The 17475-nt window shown below is 43.2% G+C and overlaps 1 protein-coding gene across 1 annotated transcript in view; it reads left to right on the forward strand.

The window, feature by feature from the left end:
• Window positions 1-17475, forward strand: part of LOC149459854 (NACHT, LRR and PYD domains-containing protein 3-like) — a 90931-nt gene that overhangs the window by 61026 nt on the left and 12430 nt on the right. The window contains exon 5 of the mRNA XM_089680543.1: window positions 734-817. Coding sequence (XP_089536669.1) covers window positions 734-817 — 84 coding nt within the window. The remainder of the gene's footprint in view (window positions 1-733; window positions 818-17475) is intronic.

The raw sequence follows: 17475 nt of genomic DNA on the forward strand, positions 1-17475 counted from the left end.
ATTTGAAAAGAGGGCAGCTGTGCAGGGCTTCATTCACATGACCACATCATTATATCATAGAGTTCTGTAAATGAACAGACTACAAGTATCCCCAGCCTTTGCAGCCCATGGCCTGTAGTTCTCAATGAAGTGCAAGGGCACTGGTGGGCATCCTTGTAAGTTCATTGATTCTTCTTGGAATTAAGTAACTGTCTGCCCATAACAGAGGTACAGGTAGACAGCTATACTGACAGTCTGCAGGACTCTGACATTGCACCTGCCAAAGGCTAATCTCAGGGGCAATGCTTTCCAGGCTCCTGAGCAGAAATAAATAGTAAATACACATTTTTTTTTACCTGGAAAAAAGTGCATATTTTTTTTAAGGTGAACTTTTCCTTTAATGCAGAAAATGCATTAAGGTGAAAAACCTTTAGCCTTTAGAACCACTTTAAGAACAGTTTTAACAGATGTTAAAAGTTAAGTTCAGGCAGTAAGATGAAATTCATCAAGGCATAGACCCGCATTGGGTGGAGGCATTAATAAAAAGTAGCAATGAATAGGAACACAAACTGCAAGTTTGTTTTATGGCTGTGTGTCCTTTGACTGGAAACCTTTATTTTTTTTATACTCCATTTATTTTGTAGCACACTGTTACAATTTAAGTGAAGGAAACAGAAAAACTATTACATGTCAGCCTTAATATTAGTGTATTACAAATGATGGCACTAACAATGTAATTTATTTTATTTTATAGTCTTGGGTGGACACAGTTAGAAGATGAAGAATTTCTAGAACTTTATAAATGTCTCCCACACAATCGCTCCTTGACAGGATTATGGTAAGAAAGAGAACGCACTCTTTAATTGAGATTGCTTTAAAACTTTCCACTTTCAGCAGCCTATTTAAGTCACTGGATGTTGTCTGCAGCATGTTTTAAAACAGATCCTGGTCACCACTGAAAATGTACTATGAATAAAACATCCCCAATGTCTAAACATAATGTGGCCCTGCCTATAGAGTGTGCTTGTGCATGTCAAACAGGCCCTTTTAGAATATTCCCCCTTTCTTTTAACACCTTATGTGGATTTTATGCAGATCGTTGTTGCAATACAATAGAGATGTTGCTGCAGAACATATACATACATTATTGATGAAAGGACGTGCAACATCCTTGTTTACAAAAATCCATTCTCTGGAGTGCATCTTGCATAATAAAAGGTATTTGGTGGTGTGCTTTGTACTGAGAGCTAGCAGTGAGATGCTCAATGAAGTTCACCTATTGTTTTGTTAAGTTTTTAACCTTACACAGCTTGTGCTTTGTATGTCCATGAACTATAGGAAGTGTGTTTATGTACTGTACAGATGTGTCTTTTTATCATTTATCAAATTAGCGTGTAGCATTTGACAGAATGCAAATCAAAGTCCCTTAAAGATATTGGAAGCAAGTAGGTTAATATGTAATTTTAACCCCTTGACACTGAGCGCGCAATTAGAAAATACATATGTGTTGAGAGTGCATGCCCTGCGTGCTTCCAGCACATATGTCTGTGACTCACGGAAAGGTCCGGATCTCTCCTTTTGATCGGGACCTTTTCCGATCATGTGACCGCCGTAACAGTGAATCACGGGGGTCTCATGACCCTAAAACCCCACCCACCTCCCAGCTTCTGAAACTCCTAAAGGGCTGGGAGGCGCTGGCGCAAAGAGGTTAAACATAAGTAAATTTTAGTTTCAGATGAATATACATAGGGTCTTTTTTTTAAAAATGGTTGTGTAAATGTCTCGGCATTGCCAGAGCTGTCACAAATAATCCCCATAATGTGTCTAAATATGTTTATTTCCTATATTCGTCATCTCCATCTAGTGGCCATGATGTGGTATTTTCCTAACATACCTCACTCAGGAAAGCACTACGCTATGACCACTAGATGGAGCTGATGATCATAGTTAATACATATATTAGACGTATTTCTGGGATTATATGAGACGGCTATAGGGATGCTGTGTCATTCACACAGCAATTTTGTTAAAAAAAATAGCCCCCCCCTTGGTTTTATTTAAATTGTATAAAGGTTTTGTATGGGTGTGTTTTTGCTCCTTTAAAGTGTATGTTTAGGCAAAAGAGTATTCGGTACATCTCAGCAATACATGAAATACTTCATTTATAGCAAAATACCTGTTGATCCTGACAAAAACCCAGTGAGCCATTAATTACCTATTCAGCACTGAGTTTGCATCCCTGCATGAGCTCTCCCTTCTGGACAACAAAACAGCCCCCTTATGTTTTAGTAATGAAGAAAAGGGGAAAAGTGTTCTGTAGTACAGCAGGAGAGAACTGGACAATGCTGACATCACTATGAGATTTTGGTGCAGCAGAGGCAATGTGCTGTCAGGGATGAAACATGTTGTTTGGGCTGGTGGATGTTTTGGGCTAAGCATTTGGCATTATATTATTTATCTTTGTAGCTGTAAAGATCCATTTAATGAAGTGCCTCTACAACTTTCTTCCCTAATTGTTGTTAAAGCTAATATAAAATTAAAATGTTAAGTCTGATATATGCCAGTCTCATGTTGGGTTATTTGTTCCATAATTGTTTATTTTATTGTGTTTAATTCTTACCTGGTGATTATGACAGAGCTTTCTTCACCATTACTGTTACAGGGCGACAATGCTCACTCACAATATTTCACAGCGGGTTTTGTCACCCTCTTAAGTGCCCAACTTAGAAAAACCGCAGGCACTCAGCTTGTGTCCCTGCACAGAGACCAGCCCATTGATCACCACCTCCCTATTTCCAGCTGTGCATGACTGCAGGAGCATGCAGTATAATGGGAAATCCCATGGTATCTAGTAATGCTATTGAGAAGAGCCATGCACTTATGACTATGGTGCATGCACATATGTGAAGCTGCAAACCATAGCTGACATGCACAGTGCTCAGAAAAAACAGCAAATTAAAAAAAAAAATAATTGCAGTAATCATTCTTTGCTAACTTTTTAATACAATGGTTAACACACTGTATAGACATTGGAGGATTCATCTGATTAGGCTGGCCGTAAAATCAGGCAGGAAGCAGTGGAAGTAGCAGTATAGTATTTCTGCTCAAATCCTTTTTTTTCGTGAATTCTATAACTAGCAGTGGGCTGTAGTTCAATCTATCTGTAGCTCAACAGGAATAATTCTCTAAACATTGAGTATATTTTTACTGCCACATGTTGTTTGAGCTTGCTTTAACAGGGAGAGAGATGATACTGTGTTATGGATATTTGATATGTTTGATATTCTGGCCAACCAGGGGCCTGGGGAATGTGCTGGGAGAATGATTTAATATCTGAGACTCTTGCTGTTCTCTTTTCCCCTGGGCTTTTGTGTTGAGACGATATCAGAATAAACAGTCAGTCTCTCCTAGACCTTGGGTCTAGGCACATGGAAGGAGGCAGAAATCTCCCCTCTTGAGAGGAATCCCTGAACGTGGAAGCTGTTGGAGAAAAGAGCCCAAAGCCATAGGGAAGCAATGCTGCAACTGGCACCCACATATGGACAATAGGGGATATCTAGTTGAGTGGGAAATTATATACAAGAACCTTTCCATGCTGTTCTGCTTTGGATGTGAAGATTGAGATATAACTTGAACCTCAGTTGCCAAAGATCCAGAGCTCTGCAGGAGTCTAGCCAACACAGTCTGTAATTTTGAATGCAACCCTGAGAAAGTTTGAGAGAAATCTAGAAGAGGTTGAAGCCTTCTTCCTATATAGCCACGTACAAGGAACTTTTCTGTTTTAAAATCTTCTAAACTGACAGGCAAACCAACTTGTCACTTCCACTCTAGAAGTAATCCTTGAAAGATAGAGTTCAATTAAAATGTTCTTACAGAGATCCAATTCACAGTGCAGCTATCCCCAAACAGCACAAGGAAATGCATGTACCGTAGTTTGGAAGACAAAAAGGAAAAAGGCTCAACAATCTGGTGCAGTAAAAAAACTTTATGAAAATAAAAGCAAAACAAATTATATTGCGCTCATGTTTTCCTTGGGGAAACAAGGGCAGTACAGTGGCTAAATGGTTAGCACTTCTTCCTAGAAGTACTAAGGTCATTGTTTCGAATCCCAATTAGGGCACCACCTGCCTGGAGTTTGCATGTTCTCCCTGTGCCTGCATGGGTTTTCTTCCACACTCCAAAGACATGCTGGTAGGTTAATTGGATCCTGTCTAAATTGGTCCTAATATGTGTAAGTATGAATGTAAGGTAGGGACTTTAGATTGTATGCTCCTTGAGGGTTAGGGACCAATGTGAATGTACAATATACAGCAAACCTTGGATTGCGGGTAACTTGGTCTGAGAGTGTTTTGTAAGACGAGCAAAAATGTTTTATAAATTTTAACTTGATAAATGAGCAAGGTCTTGCAAAACGAGTAGTATGTACGTCTGCTGAGCGTCACGTCACAACTGAGCTGATGGTTCTTCTCTCTCTTTCTCGCTGCAAAATTGTGGGTAATTGTCTCCTGGTCTTAGTCGATGTGCCTCACACACCTCGTACTGAATAGTCAACATCTGTACTGCAACAATGGCCCCAATGCATTTTAAAAAAAGGTAGAAAAGGAAGGCAGTAAGAATTAGATGATTATGGTGGAAGTTAAAAAGGAAATCATAGAGAAGCATGAACGAGGTATGAGAGTGGCCGACATTGCAAGATTGTATAACAAATCTACGTTGACGATTTGCAAAATATTAAAGAAGAAAGAATAAAGAAGGTGTATAGATGCAGCAAAAGGAGTCACGATAGTATTAAACCAACGGCCCCATGTTCTGGGAGATGTAGAAAAGTTGCTTCTCATCTGGATAAACGAGAAGCAATTAGCAGGTGATACTGTGTCCGAGAACCTTATCTGCGAGAAGGCAAAGACCTTGTACGCCGACCTTGTAAGTAAGCTGCCACATACGTCGACAAAAAATGAAGAAGTCTTCAAGGTGAGCAGGGGTTGATTTGATAACTTTAAGATGAGAAGTGGCATCCATAGTGTTGTGAGGCATGGAGAGGCTGCTAGTTTGGACGCTAAAGCAACTGACATGTTCGCTGCCGAGTTCCAGCAGCTCATGGTTTCCGAGTGTTACCTGCCACAGCAAGATTTTAACTGAGATGAGACAGGTCTTTTTGGAAAAAGATGACAAAGATGACCTACATTACAGCAGAAGAGAATGCAATGCCTGGTCACAAGCCCATGAAAAACTGTCTCACCCTCTTTTTTGTGCTAATGCAAATGGGGATTTGAAAATCAAGCCCCTGTTAGTGTATCATTCTGAGAATCCACGAGCCTTCAAGAAATGTAAGGTGCAGAAGAGCCAGTTAAGTTATGTGGAGGTCCAACAGCAAGACTTGGGTCACTCGAATCTTATTTTTTTGTTTGTTGAGTGGATCAACTAAGTATTTGGTCCTACAGTAAAGAAATACCTTTTAGAAAAGAATCTGCCACTCAAAGTCTTGCTGATAATGGATATGCTCCTGCTCATCCTCCAGGCCTTGAGGACAACTTACTGGAGGAATTTGAGTTCATTAAGGTCAATTTCCTTCCTCCTACCACCACTCCACTACTCCAGCCCATGTATCAGCAGGTTATTTCCAAACTTAAAAGGTTTTACACCAAAGCAGTATTTCAGTTATGCATTGAGGTGACCGAAGAAACAAACATTACCCTCCAAGAGTTTTGGAATCATTTCCACATCGTGAACTGCCTCAAGATCATTGATAAAGCCTGGGATGGGGTCACCAAGAGAACCCTCAATTCTGCTTGGAAAAAACTGTAGCCTGATTGTGCTCTTGGACATAAGTTTGAGGGGTTTGCTCAGGAACAGGAGCCACAAGTTGTCAATGAAATTGTGTCCTTGGTAAAGACCATGGGACTGGAGGTGAATGAGGACAACATTCAAGAGCTGGTGGAGGAACATGGCCAGGAGCTGACCACTGATGAACTGATGGATCTGCATCGCAAACAACAGCAAGAGGTTATGGAGGAGATGTTGTCTGAAGAGGAGGATTTAAAGGATTAGGGATATGTGCAAATTGTGGGAAACAGTGCAAAATTTTGTAGAAAATCACCACCCGAATAAGGCTGTGGCAGTGCGAACGATAAATCTGTTTAACTACAATGCAATGTCACATTTCCGCAAAATCCTCAAAGGAGGCAAAAGCAAGTGTCACTGGATAGGTTCCTTGTTAAAGTCGCACAAAAAGAAAAAGATTCCAGTGAGCCAACAGATTATAGTGATCCTGTTAGTGATAGACATCCTACACAACAATCATCCTCCTCTCTCTTGTTTCCCTCACACCAGCCACATATTTCAAAGGTAAAGTGCAGGTTAATTTAATTTTTACTTAATTTTTACTTTTATTTTTACTACTGTACAGTATTTTGTATTACTGTAATAATTTTTTTTAATGTATAAATGGTTGTGGAATGAATCACCTGAGTTTCCATTATTTTTTATGGGGAAATTTGCTTTGATATATGAGTGCTTTTTGATTACAAGCCTGTTTCTGGAACTAATTATGCTGGCAATCCAAGGTTTTACTGTATATGTAAAAAGCGCTGTGTAAATTGATGGTGCTGTATAAGTACCTGTAATAAATAATGCTGCTCTGTACACAGCCATCATGGTGAGGAGAAGCACTACTGGGGTCTGCAATGCAGTGAAGATGACAAATTAATCTCATACCAATAACATTTTTATTGAGATATCAAAGAGAAGCAGTAGTACACAAAAAATTGGATTCATGTCTACAAGTGTACATGCATACTACAAGGTACAGTAGAAGAAAACATCCAGTATACAACCATAAAAGAGCCACACAGGGCTCACAGACAAACAATTATCTGAAATAAAAGGGAAGGAGAAATGAGAGGAAGAAAAACATACACTTATTTGGCAATATTTCACTAATATGTGACAATCTGCATCAGTAATTATTCCAACCTACCCAAGGTTTCCAAGACTGTTCAAATTTGGGAAGTGAATCCACTCTAATGGCAAGTGCTTTTTTATATTCATAGTGAGGCTTAATTAGGGTGATAATTTCTATGGGCTTAGGTGCTAAATCTTTCCTCCAAAATCTAGTAATTACAATGTGTGGTAGTGCCGAGGAAAATGTTCAATCCTCAAATTTAGCATTGCCAGTGCTGGGTCCGGTGGCAAATTAATCTTTATTTGACACTTCTGGGTAGCTGTCAGGCTGGGGAAAGATTGTGCACTTCCACAACTGGACAGTATTCCATGCTGGAGCTCCTGACAGCTACTGCAGACCAGTCAAGATGTGTACATCACATTTCCTCAGGTGTGTGTGAGTATTAACCTGAAGGATGTGTTTCAGGGATGGGTTCCCTTTTCTCAAGCCTGAGAGCATGCAAAGATACAACTTCCTAATATCGGAGCTGACTTAAAAAAAAGTATTTGCTAATTTTCATACACTTCTAAAAAATTATTATATATTAGTATTTTTATATAATTTATTATGTAAATGTATTATTATTATTATGTTTTATGTACTTTATTATGTAACATAAAATATGTAATAAAAAGTGAAAATACCAATTGAAATAAAAAACAAGAATAAAGAGTCATTTTTTTGTAATCTGACTAAATGGAGGATCCAAGAAATTGTTTAGAGGTTTAATCATAAGTTACGGGGGGGCGTGGCTTGGCGCCGAGCGGAATGGCCGCTTAATGTAGGAGCTCCCGCCGGCCGGATCGGACTGCCAAACAGCGTGGTCGGGAGGGGTAAGACAGACCCCTCACAACATGGGGAAACACGACCGGACGCTCTCCGGCACCCGATCGCGGTCCCCAAGGGGCCCCAAGCCAGCAGGGAGACACATCAAGGAGCTCTTTAGCTCCCAGGCACAGAGAGCAGGGCCGCAGCCACCTCCCTCTCTCTCTCAATCCCCCTCTCCCCCTCCCTCTGCAGCCTCAGCCTCTGACACAGGCTGCTCTTCATGCATGGCTATGCAGGCTGGAAGTGACACAGTGCCACAGCATGATCTCTCTCCTGCCACACAGTCATTGTCCCTTAAAGATCTTCATGCTGTGGCCTCTGATATAAAGGCCTCTCTGGCCACTACCCTGACCTCTGCCCTACATGATTTAAGGGAAGACATTCGTGCAATGGGCTCAAGACTGGCTGAGGTAGAAACGGTCTCCAGTAGTAACAGGAATGCTATACTCCACTTACAGCGACAGTCAGGGGTCCACACTGCGACTATCAGAGAGTTCTACAGGCAGATTGAAGACTTGGATAACCGTGGCCGTAGACATAACATTAGACTTCGCGGTGTACCAGAATCCGTGGAAAACCCTGATATTCCTAAGGCGGTTACAACCATCTTTAACGACCTTCTGGGTCGCCCGCCAGCGACCCCCATTGAGATTGAGCGTGCACACAGAGCAAGTCGGCCCAGGGGGAGCGATGTGGATCCACCCAGAGATATCATTTGCTGCATTGTTAACTTCCCGCTCAAGGAAGATATACTTAGATGCGCTAGGATCAGAAGGCATCTGTCCTATGAAGGAGCGGATATACAACTATACCAGGATTTATCCAGCATGACCCTACAACAAAGGCGAGCTTTGAGGCCACTACTAGAGTCGCTCCGTTCCCACAATATTATATATAGATGGAGATTTCCGTTTTGCCTTTCAGCTCGGGTTGGCGGCCACACATATGATTTGCGAATTCCTGAAGATCTTCCATCTTTTTGCTCGTCACTGAATATCCCATTGATTGACCTGCCTGACTGGCAGGGATCTCTGAGAGGGCTTCCGACCCTGTCCCCAGATTCAGCAGATGGTGCAATGGACTGGCAGGGCCATTCCCTTCGTAGAAGACGGACTGTCCCTTCGACTCCTCCAAGACCTCCCATTGGAGGCGCGGTGGCCGCTTCTAGCCCATCGGCCTCCCCTGCGCACAGAAAGCAACGGCACGAGCCTTAATTGGCTACCGCTCCCCTTTCATCGGGCCACTTCTGTGTCATTTTTTTCAGCTGCTTGTGGTTCATTATACTTCTTCTGTTGTTCCCATGGCCTTCCCTAAGGAGCCCCGAATGCCTCATCTCTCACTACCTGTTTTGCACGGGACTCCCTTTCTGTTTGCCACGTCATTTGTTAGCTTTTTGGGGAACCTACGCTTCTGGACTCCGACCAGCACCCGCGAAGGGAAAGACGCCATGGGGATGTCTCCACTGTACCCCTGCCTCATTGGTTCCAGGATCTGCTCCGAGTGATAGTCGGCTGCTCCGTGGTGGACTTCTTGACCCCTGGCTCGCTCTCTACTGCTGAGATTTGGCTCCCCGGATCCCCCAGCTGACCTTCTGTCCCCTCCTCATCTGGATTCCGCCCAGTGATCTGGTCGCTCTTGTATCTACCTTAGTGGTCGGCCTCCGGATCGTCCGCCCACCTTTTGCTGCATCCTCTTCGTACCCAAGGGAACCCCTCCTGCTTCATTGTCTGACGCTCTGTTTTCTTTGTTGCGGCTCCCAGCTGAACTCAGCCTCTCCCTGGCGTTCTATGACCGGCTATACCCAGTTGACTTCTTCAGTGCTGGCGCAAGAGGGCTGAGTATTGCTTGCACTGTATTTGGGAATGTGGAGGTGGGCTGATGTCGGGATGGGGGGTGGGTTTGGGGATGGTTGTGGTGGGGTGGCTCCTGGGGTTACTGCTTCTTGCCTATGGTTAGATGGACGAGCATCCCCTTCCCTGCTTCCTTTGGGGTTGTCCCGCCTGGCCTTGCCTTCTTCTCATTGGGTTATTCTTGTTTCCTGCTCTTGCTGTCAAACGGCTTCTAGGGATAATAGCATGGGCGGGGCTCCCTAGAGGTTCATTTCCCCTTTGCTCTGAGGATCTTGGTGATGGTGCGGTTGTGGGGGGAGGTGATGCTCGTCCCTTTTGTGATGCTGGGGTCACTGATTGTACTACTTATATATACTCGCAGTATAGGGTCAGTGCTTTGTTTAGTATCGGCTTCGTTGGTGCTGATCCTGGGATGTTTAGCCTGTATTTGTTAACCATTTGGGGTTCCATTGTGTTTCTCATTGTTATTGTCTTGATTTTTGTTTGTTTTGCCTCTGCTAATCCGTTGATAACTTTGTTTTTTTGTTCAGGAAATGCTTGCAATATCCGTCTTGGCCCTCCACCCTCCCACATTTGTCTTCCCTCGTTTTAGGCCTTGCGACCGTCTCCACTTTCTCCAACCCTTCTCTTATATATGTGTCCTAGAGTTAACCGGACTTCCGGGCTTGGATAGCGTGGGGACGGTTTTTCACCTGATTTACACCTCTCAGGAATTTTTTTTTTCTGTCACAGCCTGCGCTTTAGTGCCCCCTACATGGCTTACAATTTGCCACTTCATGGAGTTGGTATGAGTCCCTTCCTACGCGTGTTTTCTCTAGAACATCCTAAACCTTATGTCGCTATCGAACTCCTCCCTCCTCATCACATAACTTCTCACTTGCTTACATATTTTGGCGTGACCACCGGCCGGCGGTGGCGTTAATTCTCGTCTCGGCGTCCTCCTCGTTCCCCACACAGTGGGCTCTGTGAGCTCCTACTGATCGTCTATACGGCGCGTTTTACTATATCGTTTATTTTTCTTTCTTGCTTCTCTTTCTGTTCTTTCTCTTTCCACCGCCTTCATACTTTCTCTCCTAGTTTTCTTCTCCTTTTCTTCTTATAAGGAACAGCGGGTCTCTTCCTCAAGCCGTTTACCTTTTCCACTTTTTCTTCTTATACTCTCCCTCCCCCCCCCCCTTTTTTTTTTTTTTTTTTTTTTTTTTTTTTTTTTATCTCCCTTCTTCCCTTTCCCCTCATCCCTAGTGCAATTTACTGACGGGTTATCATGTCGGCCTCCACCTCAGTCTCAGGACCATTGTCCTTGAAATGCCTATCACTCAATGCCAAGGGCCTGAACGTGCCCGAGAAGCGTTCCATGTTGCTCTCTTACGTGCGCAAACAAAAAGCGGATGTAGTCTTCCTCCAAGAGACGCACTTTCGCCAGGACTCTATCCCCAAACTTTTTGATTTCCATTTCCCTACGGTTCTCCATGCTGCTAACCCGCTAGCCAAATCAAAGGGTGTTGCCATTTTACTCGCTAGACATTGTCCTTTCTCGGTGACGGACTCCCTTGTTGATCCAGAAGGTAGATACCTGTTTGTAAAGGGTTTTTGTGCTAAGCGACCTGTTACACTGGCCAATGTCTATGCTCCTAACACCAAGCAGGTTACTTTCATGCGCTCAATTACCACCGCCCTGGCTGGGTTCCAATCCGGAATGTTGATTTTCGGGGGCGACTTGAATATTCCACTATGCCCACTGTTAGACTCCTCTTCAGGCAGCTCCTTTCTGCCGTTCAAGGCCCTTACACACATACGTACACAATTACAACATCTACAATTGCATGACTCCTGGAGAACCCTTCACCCTTCTGTGAAAGATTACACATTTTACTCAGCTCCCCATAATAAATATTCCAGGATAGATTATTTCTTCCTGTCGCAATCGGATCTTCCACTCCTCCATGCTGCTTCGATAGAACCAATGGTTCTTTCCGACCATCACCCCATCACCATGACCTTGCGATTCCCTGATGTGTTTATTGGCTCGAAATTCTGGCGCCTGGATGCTTCCCTTCTGACAGATTCCGCTATTTTACAGGAGATACGCTCCAATCTGTCGGAATACTTTTCCCTAAATTCCTCTCCGGATATCTCCCCCCTCACGCTGTGGGAAGCCCACAAGTGTGTTATCCGTGGCTTTCTCATTGCAGCAGCGACAAAGCGCAAAAGAGATAGACAAGAACATTTGAAATTCCTCACGGGCAGGATACACTCCCTAGAGAGGGCGCATAAACGGTCTCTGGCTGCGTCGACCTTATCTGAACTAACGAGTCTACGCTCACAACTTCTTACTGAACTGGGCAAGGTGGTTAAGAAACGGTTCATCCTTTCACAAAAGCTGTATTATGAATTTGCTAATAAGAGTGGGAAGTTTCTCGCCAGAGCTCTCCGTGAGAAAAGATCCAGCATGACGGTGCACAGAATCAGGGGTTCTGATGGCACTATAGCTACTTCTAACCCTGACATTGCCACCCACTTCGAACACTTTTACACTTCCTTATATAATCTTCCTCCGGAACACCCTCCTCTGCCCACTGACAACTCTAGGGCCTCCCTGATTTCCGAGTTTCTCCGCCTTCACGGCCCGGCGGCCCTCCCGGAGGACTTGGCTGCTTCGCTGGACACAGACCTGACATTGAATGAGTTGCAGTGTGCTCTGCAACGGATGAAACCGGGTAAGAGTCCGGGCCCGGACGGCTTCTCGGCGGCCTATTATAAATCTTTCCTTGACATCCTGGGTACCCCTTTCCTATCGGCATTCAACACTTTCTCGCAAGACCCCCAACCTCAAAATCGCCTTCTGGAAGCCCATATCACAGTTATTCCTAAAGGTGACAAGGATGCCACACAAGTTTCTAATTATAGACCCATCTCCCTGCTGAATGTTGACATTAAACTCTTTGCGAAAATCCTTGCCAATCGACTTCTTCCTCTGCTCCCCTCCTTGATCCATTTGGATCAAGTTGGATTTATCCCGGGTAGGGAGGCCAGGGATAATACCATTAAGGCCCTCAACCTCCAACATTGGCTCTGTAAATCTACCTTTCCCGGTTTCTTCCTTTCCCTGGATGCGGAGAAGGCCTTTGATAGGATCGCCTGGGACTATCTGAAGGAGTCTTTGGTGCAATTGGGTCTGGGTGAGAAGATGCTCAATTTCATAATGTCCCTGTATTCAGGCCCTACTGCGCGTGTCCGGGTCAATGGACATCTGTCAAACTCTTTCTCTTTGGGCAACGGCACGCGTCAGGGTTGCCCCCTCTCTCCACTCTTGTTCGTCCTTTCCTTGGAGCCCCTTCTACGGAAGTTGCGCTCTAACCCCGACATCAAAGGAATTGTGGTCTCGGATAAGGAATATAAGCTTGCGGCCTACGCGGACGATATTCTTCTCTTCCTTGCAGAACCGCATATTACTCTGCCGAATTTACTAAAGGATTTTGCATTTTTTCGTTATTTGTCGAACTTCAAGATTAACTTTTCTAAGTCTTTCGCTCTCAACGTCACCTTGCCTTCGGAAGTGGTTTCTGATTGTGAGTCGCGTTTCCCGTTTCAGTGGGAAAGGGATTCACTTTCTTATTTAGGTGTGAAGCTTACCCGCAACCCCGACGATTTATACGCTAAGAATTTTTTACCCACTCTTCGTTCTCTCCAAGGGGATCTGAATAAATGGCACCGTCCTTGCTTTTCGTGGTTTGGAAGAGCTGCGATAATTAAAATGAACATCCTTCCTCGCCTTCTCTACCTCTTTCAAACTCTGCCCATCCACATACCGCTTGTTTTCTTCACGTCCTGTAGGAGGCTCTGTTCTCTGTTCCTTTGGAACCATAAACGCCCGCGCATTGCTTATTCCCAACTGATTCTCCCTAAACTTGACGGTGGTATTGGCCTTCCTGACCTTCACCGTTACTATTTGGCGTGTCAGCTCTGCCGTGTAGTGGACTGGCACGTCCATTCTGCTTCTAAAGATTGGGTGCAGCTAGAACATGCCTTCTCATTCGCACCCCTGATTTCGATCCCTTGGCTGCCGCTGAAGCATACGCCTCAGGTTCTTCTCACTCACCCGTTGATAGGCCCTACCCTGAAAGCCTTCCGCTATACCTGCAAATCATCATCTATTTCTGCGTCTCCGAACGGTCTCACTTCCATCCGACTCAACCCTGACTTCCCCCCTGGAATGCACAAGAACTTTCTATCTGAACACTGGCCGCATGATCAAATTTTAGCCAAACACTTTCTCCACGAAGGCCAGATGAAATCACTCCACGAACTGCGTGAAAGCTTGGGTACCCGCGATTTTCCTCTCTGGGTTTATTTGCAAATAAGGCATTATCTGCTCTCGCATAAACCTTTCCGTGATTGGACCCGCCCTCTTACCCCTTTTGAGGATATTTGCTCGAGAGGAGAACCGCGTAAGCATTTGATTTCAGAAATTTACCCCCTCTTAATTGAGAATAGGGCCTATAACTCCCTACCCTCTTGTCAGGCCTGGCATAGAGATCTGGATGAAAATTTGTCGGATTCCGACTGGGCACGTGTATTCAAATATTCTCATAAATGCTCCCTTAATGTCTCAACGCAGGAAAACGGTTACAAATTGGTATCGAGGTGGTATCGCACCCCTTCACGAATTGCTCATTTTAATCCTTCTTATCCCAATATCTGTTGGAGGTGTGGGGCTGCGGACGGATCATTTTTACACATCTGGTGGTCCTGTCCGAGCATTCAACCGTTCTGGCAAGAGGTTCATAGGATTGTAGTTTCGGTGACGACCGTGCCTCTGGATCTGTCTCCGGCCCAGTTTCTCCTCCATCATTCCTCCCTTCCGGGGGGACAATATCATAGATCTTTGGCCATGCATATGGTCAACGCGGCCAGACTCTGCCTTCCCGTTCTTTGGGGCTCTTCTCGCCCCCCCTCGGTTCGTGATTGGCTTGTCCGTGTGGGTAAAATGGCAGACATGGAGGAACTGATTGCGTCGGCCCTTGACACTCCCACTAAATTTTCCCACATCTGGGCCTGCTGGATCTATTTCACAACTACTCCTACATACAGGTCTCTTATGGACCACTAGGTCTGACTTGGTCCAGCTTTCCTGCCGATGTTACTTCTTTACAGTAGTTTCTGTGGTAGGCACTATGACTCTTTTCGATAATGTCTCCCTTTCCATGCGACTCTGGCGTTGGCTCAACTCTTATCCCCATACATGATTAACCCCAGATATTGCTATCATTACTCACCCCATATGTTCCCCCCCCCCCCCCCTCCCCACTATTAATTTAATTTTTTTTTTTTTTTTTTTGCACCCCCATCCTCCCCTTTCTGTTCCCATCATTTTTCTTTCTACCTCCCTTTCTTTCTTTTCTCCTTTCTCTTTTCTTCTCGCCTTTTGCTTTGCTATGCTACCTGGAACATTAGACATGCCATTCTTTCACTCTCCCCACTTCCATCAACGGCTCCTACCGCAACGTTTCCCGGTTTGGTAACTCTCCCCATCGTCATATGTTTTTGGCCGAACCTTACGCTCAGGTGCTATGACCACTCTTCCTATCGCTACAGCCCTACATGACGAAGCACGAGCGCAGGGGATATTATTTTATGATGCATTTACACCCCATACTATACTATATTGGCTCCGGTTTGCTGTAAGCATATCCTTATTGTACTCGGGTTTTGTATCAGTGCATTATCTGTATTTTCTTGGTTGAGTTACTGCTGTGTCGCTGTAGATTGTGCCTGCTATTTCGCTTAGGCACCCTGTACATGTCTCTTGTACCATTATGTTTTGTATTAATAAAGGCTTTCTTTTTGGAAAAAAAAAAAATCATAAGTTACAGCAGTAATAATTGAATAAAATGTGACAAACCTACAGTATATTAGGATGCTATAGAAGATACAGTAAATTACCTGGATATTCTCCACCACAAGCCACACAAAAGCAGGGATATAGGGAGAGATACCTTTTACCTGGTTGTTTTAATTGTTACTAGCTATTACCCTACAAGTTACAAAATAGAATTATTCACGTCTTCATTCAGACCTTTTTAGAGCCATACTATTCAACAGTAGGTTTCAGTATGTTTCTTTTTGGTATGTTGAGAAACTGTTTTTTTTCTGTTAAATTTAATGTATATATATATATGTCCTCAATTCCAAACAAAGTTAATCCTTTTGTATTGTTATTATGGCAAGTTGAAATTTGCCCAGGTACAGTGTGATCCAGGCTTTCTTGTTCAGTCAGTCTCTTGCGTTCTCTAAATCTATAGCCTTGATCACATAGCCTTGATTGTCTGCCCTACATATATTAGACTACAAGGACATCTCAAGCCATATATAACAAGTTGTATAAAACAATTATTACATTGCTGGATCATATATCATGTGCCCTTAGTGACCATTAAACTTTTTTGCTCATGGAAAATAAAATGGCTAAGCTAAGCATTTTTTCTTATAGCAATAAGTTCCTTATATATTCAAAAAGTTGGCATATCTCCACTTGATTTTTTAGATCACAGGTTTCAAATGGTGGCCCTCCAGCTGTTGCCAAACTATAAGTCCCATGAGGCATTGCAAGATTGACAGTTACAAGCTTGACTTCCAAAAGCAGAGGCATGATGGGACTTCATGGTAGTTTTGCAACAGCTGGAGGGCCGCCAGTTTGACTCCCCTGTTTTAGACTCTTATAATTTACTGAGAGCAATAAGTTTTTTGAACCTCCTAGCCCTCCTAAACACTGTTTTTGATTTTCTGGGGAGGAGTTTATCTAATTTAAGAAAGGAAAAAAGGGATATAGCGCCATCTGAGTGTAGTATTAAACCCACTCATTTACTGACACAAAGTTGGCAACTCACATATAAAGCAGCTTAGCAAGTGCTAATCAAGCATCAGTCACCACTGTGATCACTCTGGTCCAGTCCAGCTATGTGTAGGCACCCCTGGCGCTGTCCTCAGCTGGAACTTGCTGCCACTGGGTCAAACTGTTATATTTACATTTGAACTGGTAATAAGGACTTAACGTTGCCAGCATTATAGAGACGTCATTTGGGTCTTCTTTCTTGGTGTGCCAAAACCTCCTCCATTTCTTCGTATTTTGTTTGTCTGATTTAGAATTAATCTTGTAATAGAATAGGCCAGTGTTTATTAATGACTTTATTAATTGCCCAATACTAATAATTACATTTGGTAATGGATGCAATATTATTATCGTTACTATGAGAATATGTTTCTTACAAACAGTTATATCCTTTTTCCAAGAGAATTGTTTTGAGTATAATACTTTGTTCCAAATAGTCCTGGTCTTTCCTACAATTTCTTCTTTATGCCTCTGAAACTAACTGAATTTAAATGTTTTTTTTGCACTGTGGATGATGTCAACTTTTTTTAATGTAATTAGGAGTTTCCAACAGTTTTTTTAATGAGTTTTGAAAATGATATTCACCTTATCAGAGGATAATACGAAGTCCAGAAACACTAGAGAATGAGGATCAGGCACACATGTGAACGGAATACTGTATAGATTATTATTACAATAATGTACTTAAAAATGCTGTGGTTTCTGGCTGTCTATCTCAAATGACAATGAGGTCATCTATATAACAGATGTTTTGCAAAGGGATTATTGGACCAAACATACTGTTTCCCTTAATCACATTAATAAATTTGCATAGCTGGAAGTGAACTTGGAACCCACATTTGTGCCAATTTTCTCTAAAAAGTAAGTGTCTAAAAAATGAAAATAATTATGCTCTAAATTAAAATGGGTACAGTTGGAAATTAATTGAGATTGTAGAGGGTCCATGTTATCATTAATGGACAGGAAATTATCCAATTCTGCAAGTCCAG

This window comes from Staurois parvus, unplaced genomic scaffold, assembly GCF_062004578.1.
Source record: "Staurois parvus isolate SC_StPar_1 unplaced genomic scaffold, SC_StPar_1.0 ptg000244l, whole genome shotgun sequence".
In the NCBI taxonomy this organism is placed as follows: Eukaryota; Metazoa; Chordata; class Amphibia; order Anura; family Ranidae; genus Staurois; species Staurois parvus.